The sequence below is a fragment of the Symphodus melops genome, assembly GCF_947650265.1.
Source record: "Symphodus melops genome assembly, chromosome: 13".
NCBI classification, from domain to species: domain Eukaryota; kingdom Metazoa; phylum Chordata; class Actinopteri; order Labriformes; family Labridae; genus Symphodus; species Symphodus melops.
Window position 1 is genome coordinate 11,795,503 of NC_136703.1, and position 17,781 is coordinate 11,813,283.

The window sequence follows — 17,781 nt, forward strand, 5'->3', positions numbered from 1 at the left end:
TACTGTTGTCCATGAGGTTAACCTTGATATGAGGCCCTGTCAGGCCAGATAATGTCAATCAATGACAAGCCCTCACAGATAACCCCTAATGTGAAGCCTAAAAAGCAACGCTGTTTAGATCTTTAGACATGCCCCCATTCAGCAGCATATGAATTGCATTACAAGGAAATGAGCTGTGGCATTTCTTTAATAAGACTCTTAAGACATTTTGACAGCATATACGACACTCTGCCGTGAAAAAAAAAATTAAATAAAGCCCCTGCTGACAAAGCCTCCTCACACAAGGCGGTGTTCTGATGGGCAGATCCAAGTCCCTGTTAAGTGGAGGAGAGGAAAAGACATGTGGGAAAGGGAGGGGGGGTAGAGGAAAAAGATGGGTGGACCTTTCCCTTCTTTTTTTCTCAAGCACTCTGGGACCTCTTAATTGATTTCCAAGGTTACGTTTAGAATTTATTTTTCAGATCGAGGAGCCTGTGAGTGCAAGTTAAATTTGGCCCAGTTTGGAATGTTTGCATCCGATCTTGTTGACCTCCTTCCCCCTTCAGCCTTTGCTCCTTTTCGCCTCTCACTTTCCTTCGACAAGAAAGAAAGGAGGCGACATTTACCCAAAAAAAAAAGAAAAAAAAAAAGAAGAAGCATGTATTTCCAGACAAGATGCCTGTGCTGACAACATCGATCCCTGGCTGCCATTAAAACATTTGCTCTGCCTCACAGAATTTACCTCTTTTGGACTTTACATGCGGTACAATGAACCACAGGTGCTGCTTAAAATGTCATCCTGGGCAGGTTTTTTACCTGTCCAAAAAAAAATGATCCTTGAATCAACACAAATCTGAAGCTTTTCACACTCAAATTGAAATTCAACACTTTCAAAGTTCAATGTATTCTTCTCGTGAAGCACAATTAAATTTTGATCAAAACATATTCTTTCTATGTAGGGCTAAGTGAGGAAGTGAAGAGACTGAGTCTTCCTGCACTTGGGATTTGCATTTTGACACCCTGTGGCTGTGTCTCTGCTTAAACAACTTCAGTTTTACTTTTCTGATGAGCAGGATGAAAGTGACAGCAGCAATTTAAAGTGTTTGTATGACCATGTTTGCCGTGAAAATTGTGAAAATAAGCAAAGGAAATGTGCTGTGTTGAGAGAAAAGTGTACGTTGTAGTTATTTGCTTGTAGAAAGCGGGACATTGTGATCTGCCCTCTTCTTCTGCTCGTCTCTGACAAGCGGCTGAAGGTCATGTCACACAAACTGTCTAATACATTCGCTGACATTCCTACGCACTCAGGAAAAAAAAAGAAAAACGATCCGCAGTGAGAATAAACACACCACACTGCGCCAATAACAGCACCAAAACAGTGCGCTTGACTGAAAAGTTCAATGTGAAGTGGAGGCGGAATTAAACGTGGCAGTTTTCACCTAAAACAGGAACATTCTTGTTTCTGGGAGTTCAATGGTGGGAGGAATGTGCCGTGACTGAATTTGAAGGTGTGATAAAACATCACTCACTATAAGAGAGAACAAAAAAAAAAAAGAAAAAAAAAAGACTGAAACGATGAAACAGGCAAAGCTGCTTTACAGGAAAAAAAAGAAGGTCTATTTTGGGTCTCAGTGTACAAAAGGAAGTGCTGCTTAGTTGACTCAAACAAATAAATTTGCTTTTGATAAAACCACAGCGACTACTTTTGCATTCAACACTAAACTCGCCTTGTTTCCTGCATCTTCATCTTCATGGCCTGCCACGTTTGTCAGAAGCCACTCACTAAATTGTCACACACAAACAACTGAAGGTTTAAGAACGGCGCAGTGTTGACGGCTTAAAATGTAATTTTATTTGCAAAGTGGCAGGTTAAAGGAAAGCCTCAGAAGTGAGCATGGAGTGCTCGCCTATTTGCACTGTATCCAGCTGCCCGTTTTACATTTCTCCAACATTAATATTCCCCTTATTATTATTTTAAAGTGAAAACGGATACTCTGTTGAAGTGCAAATCTGATGAATTACGGGAGCAGATTGCTGCTATTAATTATTAAAACCTATTTTATAAATATTCAGGTCTGTCATGCATCTAATAATGAACGCTTTAGAGGAGGTTACTTCCCGTGCGCATCCTAATGTGTCAGAAATATCACTTTTAATCACGCTCGTGTCAGCGAGTGCCAGGTTTGAACCTGCCGAAAAAATCTACTAAATCAAGGAAACTCAGCTGGCCCACTACTGTGCTCATCACTGCTCTTCCGTTCCTGCTGTTCCCCGTGATCCAGGTTCTTCTCCGGCGTCGTCAATAAGGGCGGTGAAAAACCTCACAGCTCCCCCGCTGCATTCTTACTGTGGTAATTTGAATGAAGAATAATGCATCGGCAGCACTCTACCCTTCTGGACACACCTAGTCCCAGTGCTACTGCAGCCATATGCTGTGATGATACATATTCATAACACTTTCTCTTGTGTTGAGTGTTGGTGTGCAATGAGGCTTAAATGAGTGTCTCACAACTTCAAATGGAAGGAGGGGAAAAAAGAAAAGAAAAAGCCGTCACAAAGAAAGTTAGACTGCTCTTCCCCTTTTCCACTTCCCTCCTTTCCTTTCTCCCTCCTTCATTAAGATGACAAGTCACAGGCGCTGATAGGTGATCTCAGAGCATTTTTTGAGGAAGAAGAGAGAGAGGCTGTGTGTCTCAGGGACTATCTGCAAGAAGATACAAGAGGAGACAACTTTTAACACGGGGGGGACAAACTCAGGTGTCAGGCGGGCTGGATGGTCTCACAAGCAGGGTGGGAGTCACTGGGCCTCACTGCATATACAAGTGGAGCACACGCACATTCAGACAGAGATACACACACTGTGAAGCACTCTAAGATTAACACTGTCAGAGCAACAATGATACCCCTTCATTATCTGCATACAGGGCCTCCTTCGTGCGCCCACTGTCCTCTCCACTGCTTCTCTGTAGAGGTAGTAATTAGTAAAGCTAACATTTCTTGCTCTCTGTGATTCCAACTACCCCCCATTTCTCCATTCTTTTTCTTCTCTTTTTTTTTTTTTGGTAGCGTTATCAAGTGCCTCGCGAGCCTTCTGCCAACTGGTGAGAACGTTGAAGGTGTGCCAATGTTGATGGCAGCACTGGTATGACCCACTGTGTATGCGAGAGGGTTTTATTATGAGATTATTTGGTGCCCAGCTGATGTGCAATAAAGGCACAGTGTGGTACCCCAGATTCAGATCAGTCCTCTGGGTCAAACACTTGTTGTGGTACAACAACAGAGAAATGCTTGATGTATCACTGGAGTATCTGTTGTACTATACATTGTTGGTTTAACAGGCTGTGATCAGAGCGATGCTCCCTCTTTGCGTGGCATTTTTCATTACCAACAACGCTCAAAGTCTTTGGCTTTCTTCTTCTTCTCCCACTGGAACTATGGCTTTATCAAAGGTGATAGCTTGCTCAGGCGTATTTTCTCAAACGTCTTCTTCAGCCGACCATTTCCCATGCCGCTCTCGGGTAAACGTCACTCATGAAAACCGGGGAAGATTTGATGAAGAGATCAAAAAGAAAGGAAGGACACCAAGGAGAGCTGGGAGAACGGGCGAAGAAAAAAGCTACCCTCCACCCCCAATCTGATACCAATGATTGCCGAGGGTAATTCCTCAGAGTGGGACCCTTTTTTTTTTTTTTTTTTCCCAAACCCAAATACAACATAACGGCGGGTGCTGCCATGAGACATCAAAATGGGCGAATTTGACTTCAGAGGGTCTTCAGATGCTTGAGTTGAGGGAACAGAAGGTACCAGCAGGCTGTTAACAACCAATACGGGAACCGCGCCAGAAAGACTGTCTCCTCCCAAAATGCCAATCGGCACCAGATCAGTAAAGGCTTCCACTGTACTGTATTACCCCACCTGAGCTCTTTCATCTGCTGAAAGTAAAATGGTTTCAAAGTTCACCAGCTGCTGTATGTCTGATATTTATTGTACCATTGGGATGACATGCTAAAAGGTAAACTTTCTACGGGTAGGTGGACAAAAAGAAATCAAACACAAAGACTTTGCTACATGAGACTGAGAGCTTCAACAGGTCTCTTGAAAGCACAAATTTACATCATTTGCCTTACAGAGAGATTTTCATCAGCTAATCAAAGACTTCCCTCGTTCTTTGGAGACCTGAGTTGTGTTGCGACACGCCAAGAGGGACGTCTGCATTTTCTCCATCGCTGTTCTCGCTCATTCTTGGAGCATTAGGCTCACTCTAAATAGCCTCAAGGAGATTAGGCTGGCTCATATTCAAATGCACATTTCTTCCAAAACCCACTCCATGAGTGGGCCAAGCAGATCAGTGCAGGAGCCTGGTGAGACGGTAGTCAGAGGAGATTCTGTCACGTATAAATCAGCTGAGAGAAGGAAAAGAGATAGAGAGGAAGAACGGGAGAGAACGGGCTGAGGTAAAAGACAAACAAGTGTTGGCTCTGCTATATGAGTTTAGTTAGCTAGAGAGTTAGAGCATGAGTTATAGCTAGCGAAGGGCTGAGGGACGCTGTATTTATGAGGGGACTGAGTGAGTGTTAAATCCCTGGTAAGAAATAAAGTCGTCCCTGAGCGAACAGGGGAAACATTTCACTCAGTCTAAGAGGTGCCTTGAAAAAAAAAATGAAAGCCATCCTTCTTCCAGAGGAAGCGATATTCCGTATTCCCCAAAATTGCTTTATTCTTTAAAAACGCTATAGATCACATCCAAGTGGATTGAATTTCATATTTGAATAGAGAGGAGGATCTCCATGTGCATAATATCAGAGGAGCCCATGAGCCAAGGAAAGGGAAAGAGTCTGATTCTTCTAAAATTGCATGTGGATTTTCTGTGGGATCTTTGGCTAAGAGGGTCTGCCAATACACACAGAGCACTTGTTGCAGTGCAAGGGTTCATCCAAGAAAGTTTTCCACCAAGGTTTACCCTGAAAATATATATATATATTTTCAATTCAAATATTCAGATAAAGCGTTCTAAAAGTTTCATCATATCTGTAAACAAAATGAACTGATGTTTCTCATCATCTTTAAGTATTTTGCTCCTTTACAAAAAAAACTTGTCATGCTTAAACAGTTCAGGAAGAAACAAGGCAAATAGAAAACAGAAAGCTTTACTTTGCCATTTGAGCACATTCAACTCTAACTCTGACTTCTCTCCAAACCCTGCAGTGGTAATAACAATTATTGCTTAAAAAGGCTATATTTTTGCATTAACTTAAAAGGCTATATCTTTTTCTTCCCCTCCAGCCTGTGCGGCCTCACTTACCCTAAGTATCTTCATAAATCACCAGTTACTGTTAACATGTACTCCACAATTCAGTCATCAATCTCCTACCAGGTCAGAGTGAAAACAGAGGGGGAAATGTCTGCTTAGTAAAATGTCTCTCTAGTGAATGCTGCTACCACCACCCACCACTAAAAAACTCACTCACACACACACACACACACGTGTATGCACACACACACAAACGCTCCCACCAGCAGCAGCAGCACACATTCACATCAGTTGAATAACAAACACACGCGCCCGGCACACAGCAACCAGAGCAGTCCTATGGGACACAGGAGCGGTTGCCAGATCGCCACGGCAACGCAAGCCAAATTCAATTCTGACTTCACCTTTCACTCAGGAAGCTGGTTCCATTTGTTATAAAAACAAATAAACAGCAAGCGCCAAGTTTGAGCCAGCCAACTTCTGCCTCGTCTTCCTTTTCTTCTTTTTCTTTTTTTCTTTTTCTTCTGTTGGGCCTCGACAAGAAAAATCAGGCCCAGACTGAAGCAGGAGGCTGTTTGAGCCACAGAACCCCACAGGGCCGCATTTAAATCTGTGTTTATATTCACAGACACTGTATTTATTTAATCAAAAGGAGAAAATCTAATTCTACAAGAGGAGGATTATTCCTCGGAGAAAGAAAGCCTATAAAAGGGAGAAAAAGACTCTTTAGCCTTTTTTAAACAAACACTGTTTACATCAGCAGAGTGGAAAATCCCTCTGAAGACAAATTACTCCATCACAATATCAGAATCTAAACAGCCAAATCAGTCTTGACTGATACTGTGAATTACTTATCATATCATATCCGAACACATCTGTAAGAGACATTAGGGAAAGGAGATTTGAAATCTTTTCTTTTAGCCTGTTAAGAGGTGTCTTTTATCATATTTTTTATTCCATTTCCTTTTTCATCAAATTCGACTAAACAGTCGAAAAAAGTTTGCTTGTGCTGCTTTTTTGGAAAATTGCTCCACATATATAAAAACAAGACCCTTTAAAGTAAACTGAACTATAATTAGTGTTGGAGTACGTGATCTGGTTTCTAACCCAAATGTATACATTCTTTATCAGGAGGAAAAATCAATTTAAAAAAAATCTCTACTTAAAAAGTATAGAGGAATTAGCAAGAGGAATTCAATCCAAAAAAACCCAAAACTGATCCTAATTTATATGACTTTTTAGATTTATGACTAATGACGATTATGATTTAGCATTAGATTTTTTATTTCTGTTTGAGATGAGTCAAACTTCAGTGAGAGCTTGACTTAGAGATTAATCTAAATAACTTTCTTAACTATTGGAATAGCTTTTTAAAAACGCTTTAAAAAAATGAATATTAATATATCATATTTGATAAAGTGGTTGTCGTTTCACTAATCATTTAATTTAACTGATATAGTCATGTAAATTTAGTGTAGTGAAGAAACAAATACAGAACTTGAAAGAGTAAAGAACCTAAACATTTTACAGTACCATAAAAGTTGTTTGTTCACAATGCTGTGAACAAATGACAAAAAAATGGAACTTTGAATTGATATGAAGCATAAAAGTCAACAAAAGAACTTTTGAGAAAGCAGCACAAAATTAATCACCGACTACCAGAGCACTAAGGCAGAAAAACATCAACATTTGTTAAGAAGACTAAAATTGCACCTGCTTTGTTTCTCTGACTCAACTCTCTGTCCCACTCTCTCTCTCTCTTTCTCATTCACACACACACACACACACACACACACACACACACACACACACACACACCACATTACTACACAGGCTTGCCTGACTCATGCCAACTGCAACTAGTAGCAACCCCGTTCACCCAGCACTCAACTCCTGTGAGTGTGTGCGTGCACGTGCTGCGTGGGCGTGCGTGTGTGTGTGTGCGTGTGTGAGAGGGGAGAAACAGAGTGAGAGAGATAGAGGTGGGGGGGGGGGGGGGGGGGGGGGGGGGAGAGGAGGGGGGGGGGGGGGGGAGAGGAGGGGGGAGAGGTGTGTGAGTCTTACCTGGCAGCAGACCACCCTGTACGCACTGTCTCACCTCTCCCTCCTGCCCTGGAAGAATTCTCTCCACAAAGCAAGGCATTTTCTCCTCAACTGCTCTCTGCCAATGCTCTGCTCTCTCTCTCCTCCTCTGTCTCCCTTTCCCTCCCTCTCTCCTTCTCACTCCTTTCCTATTTCCCACCCTGTCCTCCTCTCTCGTTGTCTATCTCTCCTCCCTCCTTACCCTCCCTCTCTCTCTCTCTCCTCCCCCCCCTTCTGAGCACAGATGTCGAGGCTGTGCGAGTTTACCCACTTTACCAGTAGGGGTCCTTCATCGCCCTTCTCCACCCCACAGACACATGGGGGAACAAAACACACACACACACACACACACACACACACCCACACTCACACATACACACAGGACCCAAGAAGAGAGAGCCACTTAACGGGCGCCCTCCTGTCACTGCTACAATGAGAGCCCTGTGCTGAGCAGCACGGCTGTATGAGCTCTGTGCTCCGTGTATGCGAGTGTGTGTGTGTGTGCGCGCGTGTGTGTCTGTGTGTGTTTGAATGAGGGAGGGAGACAGGTGTGAAGTGGGTGGTGTGCACAGGGAGCTGGCCCTCGGCCCTTTCCAGCCCTGTTTAGCACTATTCGGCTGGGCTTGGTCCTGGCTCCTGGCCCCTAAAGTGTATTACAGTAACCAGGTACACACACACACACACACACACACACACACACACACACACACACACACAAGGGGAATATGAACCCAGATTGACTTACAGTGGGTCCCTCTGAGCCAGCAGCCAGAAGGAGAGAGAGAGTGATAGAGATTTGGGGCATTCAAAAGCATAGATCCTTTCACTCATACACAATACAGACACACTCACACAGAACAACTGCCGCTGTGTGCTACTGCTGCTGTTGACAGTGATAACATGTGCTTTGTGCCCTGTGTGTGTGTGTGTGTGTGTGTGTGTGTGTGTGTCAGAGTGCATGTACATATTCACAAAAAACACACACCCATACACAAACACAAACACACAGCGGATGCCTATCAGCTCTCATGTTTCAGATCTCTATTCTATCCATTCGTTTTTTTTTCCCCCCTTTCGTTTAAAAAAAAAGAAAAGAGTCCTCATTGACACTGACATGTGAGATTTGAAGGCTCTTAGCTAGTGTACAGTGGGGAATTTCTAGTTTCTCTCCTACTTGTTGGGCACACACTTTTCACAGTGCAAATCAGCACAGGGGGAGAATTCGCTGCTGAAGGTTGTAAAATCACATTTTACCTTGGAGTAAATTAAGGATGAGTGAAAAAAAAAAAAAAAAAAAACTCTCAACAAGCCTGAAATTATCTTCTGTGTGCAACATCATTTTTTTAAATCAAGTTTAAAAAAAAGAGAAGAAAGAAATAAACCTTTGTTTGAAAAATAGACTGAAGGGCATAAGGACGTCTTTGTTTTGTATTAAGCAACAAACCAATAGAAATGACAAAGATTAACACCATGTGGAACTTGATCCCACATTTTTATCAAATATTGCCCAACTTTTATGACAGTTTATATTGCAGGAAAGCACCGATCCTGATCATGATCAGGACTTCATGCTACTAAAATAGCAGAACAGCATTTATCAGGCGTTTGTATGAGGACTTGTTTTTCCATTTATTGCCGCCTGGAACAGGATAAGGGTATCTGCACTAAAGTCGTGATATCCCGGACCTGCTTTTGGTATCATTTGAACAGAGGGTGGAACACCTTTATTTGAGTCAAACAAAGCCTTCTAATGACACAAAAATAGTAGTCACTACTTGACAGACGAGGCTCCAACGCCCAACACGACTGCCTCCAAAACGTTGACAAAGAGTAATAAAGAAAATAGGATGTTAAAAGAGCAGGATACGGATGTTGAATAAAGCCGGCAGAAAGTGTACATACTTAAAGCTGTGATAAGCTAATGAGGGCAACAGAGCTGTGCTTTTGGTTTTGATTTTTATCTCTGTTTGCATCAGTAGCAAATCTCCCTTGAGAGTAAGACTGAAATCAAATACAAGTTTTTAGACAGATGAAAGAAAGTCATTTGTATTTACAGGAAATAAGAAGGATGCACTCAATCATTATTCCCTTGCTGTGCTAACTAGAACGAGCCCCTGCATTAGATGTTGGAGGAGCAGCACAAGGACAAGTAAAACATACCTTAAATAGACTACAAATGAAGTCACTTAACACCCACTCCCTTCCCTCGCCACCCTCTGCTCTGTCTGTCTTCAACAAAAAAAGAGCCTGTGTTTGACTATCTCCCTCTCAGGTTCATAGCTGTCTTTTGCTTTTTAAACAGGCACCTCGGTTGTCACAGTGCAGGAACGGGCGCATTCCCCTTAAATGGCTCCTTTTGACAACTGATCTGTAAATACAGCCGGATCTGCAACTTCCCCCTTTCTCTGCCTGCACTTTCTCCCTTCTCATCTTTGCTCTCCCTCCCTCTGCCCAAACTCCTGCCAGACACACGCACACAAACACACGCACAACATGAATGTCTCCCTATGACCCCCCCCCCCCACCCCCACACCCCCAATTCTATCCCCCACTCCCCAATCTCATGCACGCACGAACCGAGACACAACCGTACACACACATTTATCCCCTCATCCCCCACCCAACTTCCCCAACTCCATTCCCCCTGCCTCTATAAAAACACAAATATGCCATAACTCAGGCTGTGCTGCCACATAGCTTCCATCTTGCCCCGTACCGGGGAGGGGGAGGCCTCTCAGGAAGGTCACCAACAAATGGTTTTCCGATTCACTGCCCCTGAAATAATTTTGTGTATTAAAACCTGAATCTGCACTTTCTGGCCTGAAAGCTTTTCTAATTATTCCGGTGTCCTTGGGACAGACACAGATCCTTCACACGCCGGGGGAAACAAGCTATAGAGCAACCACTACAGCCACAAACACCCCCCCACAACCCTCACCCCCCCCCCCTCTCTCTATCCCTCCATCTCCCCACCTCCTCTCTCCTCTGCTCTGCTTGGCTCTCCTCTCCCCGCTTTACAGCCACCCCCCCCTCCCCAATCTGTTTTCAAAGCGTGTCTGTCCTTTATTAAATTGTTTTCTTTTCCACATTATCAGTTGCCATGGAGACCTCATCTCTCGGATTATTTGAATTTCATTATATCTATTGATTTGGGAGCATTTCATCTTTTTTATTGTTTTTCTGTCAATTTTCGAAACGAATAACCATCTAATTTGCGTCAGCGCTGATTACGTTCGTCCCTCAATAGAGGTCGGCAGCTGCGCCGGGGAAACAAATCAATGGAAAAACATCATAAAACTCGAAAGTACAATCAACCAGGATATGGGTGACATTCCGCGGTTGCTGAAACGAAGTCATCAAAAAATATATACTTTTTTTCTGCGCCTCTGCATGTGTGGGGGTGCAGTGAGGAGGACACATGTGTCTGGGCAGATATATTACTATATTTCAGAAGATAATATACTATAGCACATTTCCATACTGATAACAGCCCCACCCTGCCTGACCAAAACAAAAAAATGCTTACTGTATCTAAATAATTTATGCATTTTTTGCATTTATATATAAATTTTTTAATAAGCTGCTCGGAGCAAAGTGGCCATTAACAAAACACACAGCTGTCCAATGGGCTAAGCCCAGCAGATCAATTGCGCTTTTTTATGACATGATAAAATGCTTTTAAAGCAATTTACACAAATATGGAAAAAATGACTTCATGGGCTTCATTTATTCATAAGGACGTGTATTAGGGGGGAAAAAAAGTCTTACAAAAGCCAGACAGGAGAGATCGTCCCGGTCCTAACTGGAACAGACTTGCTGCCCTCTCCACAAGGACATAAAGTTTCATTACTGATGCACGCAGTCAAAGGCAATTTAGCAAACACAGTGTGCAAAAGAAAACATCAGCATATTGCAAGTGTTCCTGTATTAGGCGGACCTTGCATGTTGTTTTCCAATTTTGATTCATTTTTGTGAGGGCAGGGTGTGGGGGATATAGATTTTTTTTTTCCCTTGCCCTACTCAGTGTCACCCTGACCCAAAGGCAAGGGGAGGTAGCCTCAGTGACAGGGACGTGTGCTTTCTGGCCCAAGAAACCAAGACAACCTGTGTGCCAGACAATGAGGGCCTTGCAGCAAAACAAATGTGTACACACATCCTCAGCTGTACAGCGATAAACAGCCAGATGACACCCCAACTCATTCTGTGAGAAAACAGGCTCACAAATATTTCAGTGGTTATGATCATTTAGAATCTTAGTGCACACACACACACACACACACACACACACATTATGCACAGGGGTATGGATGAGGGGCAGGCAGGGCCATTTGGAGGCTAATCTTGTTTTAAAGCATCCTCTCTTCATGTGCCGACAATGTGCCTGAGCCGCTCTCTACAAAATGCTGCTGCTAAAGGCCCCATGTTTGCAACACATGTCAACATCTGACAGAGCATTACTCCCCCCCCACCCAACAATATTCTCCTGCTCAAGCCTCTGAAATGAGGGCGCTAACAAATTAGCTTTTTATGTTTATTTGTGTGTGGGTGTGTCAGAGGGGGGGGGGGGAAAGGAGCTCTCATTTTCGAATGCAGCAGTTCTCAGGACCAAAGAGGGCAAGAGAAAGAGAGAGACAAAGAGAAGAAAAGAAAGAAAGACGGAGTCACGATTCTTCTCCTGATTGCCCTAGCTGTCTTGGCTGTGCAAAACATGACCCTCCCCTCTCTCAGCCACGACAGAAACACGGGTGACTGGATAAACACTATTTTATGCAGTGACTAGATGAATCGTCAGACAGTAATTACAGTCTTCCTCTCGCCCCGACAAAACTCTACTGTACAGTCTTTTCTTTGACACCGAGCTGCAGTAGCACGTACTATAAAACTGCAGGTGTGTGACATGTTTGTCAATGCCTCACCCAACTAGATAAATATAAATATGAGACCGTGTGACAACAGCGAATTGCTCTCTGCCGCTTTCAGCGATGTGTTAATAATGTGCAGCTGAAAGAGGACTTGTTGTGTGGATGGACGATGTTATCATGTGCAGTCAAACGTTGCAGGGGCTGGCTTTGTAGAGAAAGTTTGGTGATTTTTTTTTTTTTTTTTTTCTGCTACCCTTGCAGTTTGCGCTTTCCTCTCCTCGATGTAACAAAAATAACAGAGTTGGGTCCCAAACTAAACATTCCCACAGGGTGGCTGGTGGTGCGAACCTTCTGACAGCTCAGTCCCAACGGCTGTTTGGAAGAAAAAAAACAAAAAAAAAACAGATCCAAACTTTTTTTTCGATGGAAACATTTGTTGTTGAGATGACTACATTTGTAATTTACCGCTGACTTGGACTAAAAGAGAAGGAATGAACATCAGTCAACATCCGTTTCCAGTTGTTGATGAGAGCATTAAAACACAATCACAAACTCTTTCTCTTACTCTGTACTGATTCATCCGGTCAGGCCGTGCAGTAAACCACGCTGTCCATGTCCGAGCTCTAAAAAGCACAATTACAGAGGACCTCGACTGAATAATTTAAAGAGCATAATTATTGACCTCTATCCAAATTCCTCTGAAAGGTACATTAAGATATAGAAAAGCGCTAGAGGTGGAAGTGCAACTGAGGGAGTGCGTCTCCCCAGGCCTCCCTAATGCACTCTCCTGCTGTACTCTAACTTCCTGTGGACCCCTAATGTGCCCACTGCTTGCTGGCCTGATGAAGACTACGGTTAATGAGGCCCCTGTTTCTAAAATGAAGTATCTCTAAAACCATCAACATGCATTACAATCAGGCCATCACCCCCTGCCAAACCACACATATATACACAAACACACACCCCTGCTGCCACTGTCCCACACCAGAATACACACACTTACACGTAAACCCCCCCTAGTTCAACTTTTAGTGTGGAACCAGTCTGGGGGAAGGGTGGATGACTGCACAAGAGGGTTTTTTTTCAGCAGTGGGGGGTGTTTGAGGGTTAACTGTCCCTCAGGGGGCTATCAGTGAACTGGGCAGCCGTCCCTGCTGGTGTCCCCGGTTCTCAATTGACAACCAGGCTCTGACAGATTAGCAGCTAGTCAAGAGGAATCCTTGGACCAGGACGGAATTAAAATAATCACTTTTCTGAAATTTGGCTGTATGTATGTCACTTTGAGTGCAAGAAGGTGGAAACGTTACACAGGAGGATGTATTTATTTGTGCGTGTGCATTGGGGTGGGGGGTTGTTGAGAACTTGCAGCAGGCTTGGGGGAGGATACAAAAGGATGAGGCCTTTTTAATTAAAAGAAAATATTTGTGTTTGCATACTATCGCAGCTTGAACCTGGAACAATTCCGGGAATTCAGGTTGTTTAAAGCTCTCTCTTTAAATTGATTTTTGATTAATTCAGATTGTCTTTGCAAACATGCATTTTTACATTTTCTAATTATGCTACACACACAAATACTATATATATATATATATATATATATATATATATATATATATATATATATATAAAATATGTTGTTTTTATTTATATTATGATTTTTCCTGTACAGAAATACATTTCCCTGAGGATGAACTTATTTATCAACCTAAAAAAACTGTCTCTGCTGTATTTCTACCAGGAAGAATAGAGGGCACTGAAATAATTAGGCGACTTCTGCAACATCCTGAATGCCAAGGACAGGTGGATTAAAGTATTAAAACAATCGCATTTCAGTCTTGAAATAGTCCTGTGCTCGACTCAGCACCATGCACATCCGTTCAAGTTCAGCTGCAAGCTCCATAACGCCACGGGAGAGGGATATAAAAAAAAAAAAAGCTCAATCCCATTAGCTACGTACGTGCATCTCAGCAGACCTGCTGGAATCATGAACAATCTCAGTGATGATTATCCCCCAAAGCTCTCGAATAATAACACGTAATCACACAGTATGGAGAAGTTCAGTCGAATTCTTTGACATCGTATAGAAAGTGAGCACTGGTTTGGGTTTCCCCATTTGTGAATCTGGTGCTTCTTAAATAGAACAAAGACGTTGTTGCGGTTGCCTCTGCACCTCTGGAGACATTTACTGCAGAAAATGTAGCTCCCTGCTTAACAATAAGGAAAGTATTAAAGACAAACGTGAGACGTGGTTTTACAGTATATTCGATTTTATTTACAGTGAAACATTTCTAAGAAAGCAGTTCTTAGAAACAGTTTGATATTCATTTTACTTAGGAGTGTTCACAACAACTCTGTGCTTATTGACTAAAGGAATAAAAGGGTCATGACAGAATAAAAAAAGGTGAAAAGCTTCTATGGCACAAGTGTTTAGATTGACACTACAGCCTTTTTTTGAAGAACGCTGTGAAAGAGGGGTTGAGAGTACTTGTAAAAGGATTTTCTAAAACTCCATTAGTAAGCTTATTACTATCTTGGAGATGTTATCTTATCAGAAAGAGAACCACTTTATTTAGCGATAGCATGATTATTTCCTCAGCATCGAGCGAACAGTTAACTCAACTGAAGCATCCACTTACAAAGACCCCTTTGAAGGCTATAAGAAATAAATGAAAGTTAAAAGATACATCTCCATCGCTCCAAAAAAGTTCATCAAAGAAAAAAAGTGACAAATTGGCAGACTCTTTATTTTGTTTCATATGTATGTCTGTCATAAGGGGACACATGCAATATAAAGAGTGTTTGTTGACAATAATTAAGGTGAGTCTTTGATAAAATGTAAGCCTCTTAGCCCACCTCCTGCCATCTGTGGCTCCAATATTAGAGCCCGGGAAGGTTTACTCTTTCACCTTCTGGAAGGAACAGGAAAGAAGTAAGTGCTGTCTCTACTAGGAGTCAGAGTACCACGGTCAATCTGCTTTCACAGTTGTGTTACGAAGGTGGAATGAACCGTCTGTGATCGAAAACAAACAGGAAGCTGAAAGAGGCGAGAGAGAGAGACAAAAGGAGAGAGAGGAAGAGAGAGAGAGCGAGAGAGAGAGAGAAACCTGTGCCCTTCAGTCTCCCCCAGTAAAGACGCTCTTAACCAGGTCTGACAGCTGACAGCTCCTTGGCAATTGGGGTCAGTTAAAGGAAAAGTAGCTCAAGTTTTGTTGGGGCTTTGGCTTCAGAGATGTTCAGGAGCCACTGCCCACCGCAGCATCAAAGGGGATTATAGGGACAGGGCCATCTGTTGCCAGAATAAACGTGAGCCCTTTTATGTCGCTGCCTGTGTGTTTGTGTTGAGTGTGTACGTGTGTTTGTGAGTTTGTATGTGTTTGTTAGAAAGTAAACAGCAAGGGAGAAAGACACGGGATCCCTCATGTCTCTGTACTTTTGACTTAAAGGGCAGGAGAGGAGAGGGGTTGCCCCACAGTAGGACAAACAAACGGTTTTAATCTGGGTTAGGGGCACTAAAGGTTAATATCAGGGTAAACAGGGCTTTACCGTCACATGGTGAAGCCCCCTTAAAAGGTCCAATATTGTTTTCTGTGATGTTTAACATTGAACAGTATCCAGCTCTTTTTCCAGTTTGTCTTGTTTAGTCTAGGAAAAACTTTTTGTCGTTGCTTTATTGGAACATAGCACCAACCTTGCTCCCTTTCACCCTTCTAATTTGTTTAGGGTCCCGTGCCTTGGCCTCCGCCAGGGAATGTTTTCTCCTCAATAGTCTGCTACCTTTTAGCTGTGCCGCCCAGTGCTTGACCTACTGCCGACAGTTATTTTCAGCACTCTAATTGTCGTTTAATCACATATCAACCTGTCAGTTAAAGAACCTTTTTTTTTTTTTTTTTCCAAGGGGGTACATTTGCATATGTTGTAAAACTAATTCCTATCGAAAGCTCCAGTGGCTGTGAAAGCAGGGGCTCTGTCTCCCTCTTTTACTTTCACACCCGCGCAGACAGTTAAGCACGAGAGAGAGAGAGAGAGGAAGAGGGAGAGTTAAAGAGAGAGTACGACACACGTGCACATGCACACACACACACACACACACACACACACACACACACACACACACACACAGAAAAGTCTCCTGTATCGCACCTTAACAGACAAAAACACACATAGGCAGACGCCATACCTGATATTCTCGATTCAGGTGGTTTTATCACATTTGTTAACAGGGCGTGGTGACACGTTACGTGTTAGAATCGGGACAGCGACAACAGTGATCCAGAGCTAATGTACTCGTGCCAGCCAAAGCAAAGGTGACAGGGAATGTATAGTGTTATAAAGGAATCAATTAGAGTTAATAATGTATCACTCTTCCAAATGTTACATTTACTTGTTCACACTTAGATAAAGCTACTGCAAAATAGGTTGTGCCGGGTTTGACTACACTACATTTACATTATCACCCTTATACATCGAGAAGCCATGTTCCGCTTGAGTGAAGGAGGCAGAGTGCGGGGGGAGTGAGAGTCATGTTTTTTCGGGCCCAAGGAATGCCAGTCCTCAGGAGATCTCCCCCTCTAATTACAGAGCGGGGAAAGAAAGCTCTTTGTTCCACCTTTTATTACATTAATTGATAAAACGGAGCTGGGGTTGGAGCCATCTTAAGAGTGGGGGAGGAAGAGGGGATAGGGCTGGGGCTGAACCAAGAGGGATCCTTTGGGCAGATGAAGGTGGGAGAGAGGTTTACGAAACCGTGGTCCCATTTTCAGAGGACTCCTAATCCTGTTAGAGGCCCCGATGGTGGCGCTCTGCTTTCCCAGAGGCCCCGGCGGCTGCAGAATGGGGAATGGTGGAGGCAGGGCCAGACGATGGTATGGTGGGTGAGAGTCTCGGCAGCATTGTCTGGGCCCAGGCCTTAATTAACTGTCTCTTCAGGGGGCACTGAGGGCCACACTGAGACCCTGTGTCACAAACGCCAGCAAGCAATGAGAAGCTTTAAGAGGAAGTGGCATCTTACCCACTGTGGACCGGTGTGGAACCCCATGAACATTTAATATGGACCCCATACAGCTCAAAGCCATACAGTTGTCGCAGGACATTAGCAAGGGTATTTTATGGCTGGTTATTAGCTTTGCACAAATTGCACAGGTGGTTGATATATATATATATTTTTTTAAATCACTGACCTTAAACTATACCTTGAAGACAAATCTTTTAAACACATTAGGAGAAAAATCAGTATTTACTTAAAAAAAAGTATATCTTATTATGTTTCTAAATTTAAGACAATAAGTTCCATTGCTATTTGTGCAGGATTGGCCAATCGCATTTGTCAGCGGTTAAGTAGCTGTAACAGGCTTTGCCATGGCTGTAATCTGCTTCTGCTTGTTTAGGGTACCTTCAGACAACAGAAGCTGAGAAGTGCTGGTACGGTGGCCAAACGGAGTCTGAATATGTTACAGTGGCAATTATACATGTTGATGTTTGCGCACGCACACAACGGTGTCAGAGGTGCTAAGCCGGGCCAAACATGCCTCATTGAAATGTCCGTCTTAAAGCCACCCAAGTTCCTCATCTCCCCCGCCCTCTGACAACCAAGATGCTTCAAGACTGTCA

At 43.1% G+C, this 17,781-nt stretch overlaps 1 protein-coding gene across 5 annotated transcripts in view; it reads right to left on the reverse strand.

Annotated features, from left to right (window-relative positions):
- casz1 (castor zinc finger 1) overlaps positions 1 to 17,781 on the reverse strand; it is a 74,302-nt gene that overhangs the window by 39,140 nt on the left and 17,381 nt on the right. For 2 of the 5 annotated variants that reach the window (XM_079359599.1, XM_079359598.1), the window contains exon 1: positions 7,295 to 7,442. The exons of the other annotated variants lie outside the window; for them this stretch is intronic. In XM_079359599.1, coding sequence (XP_079215725.1) covers positions 7,295 to 7,373 — 79 coding nt within the window. In that variant the 5' untranslated portion in view covers positions 7,374 to 7,442. Of the gene's footprint in view, positions 1 to 7,294; positions 7,443 to 17,781 lie in introns of those variants that run through there. 5 annotated transcript variants of the gene reach the window in all.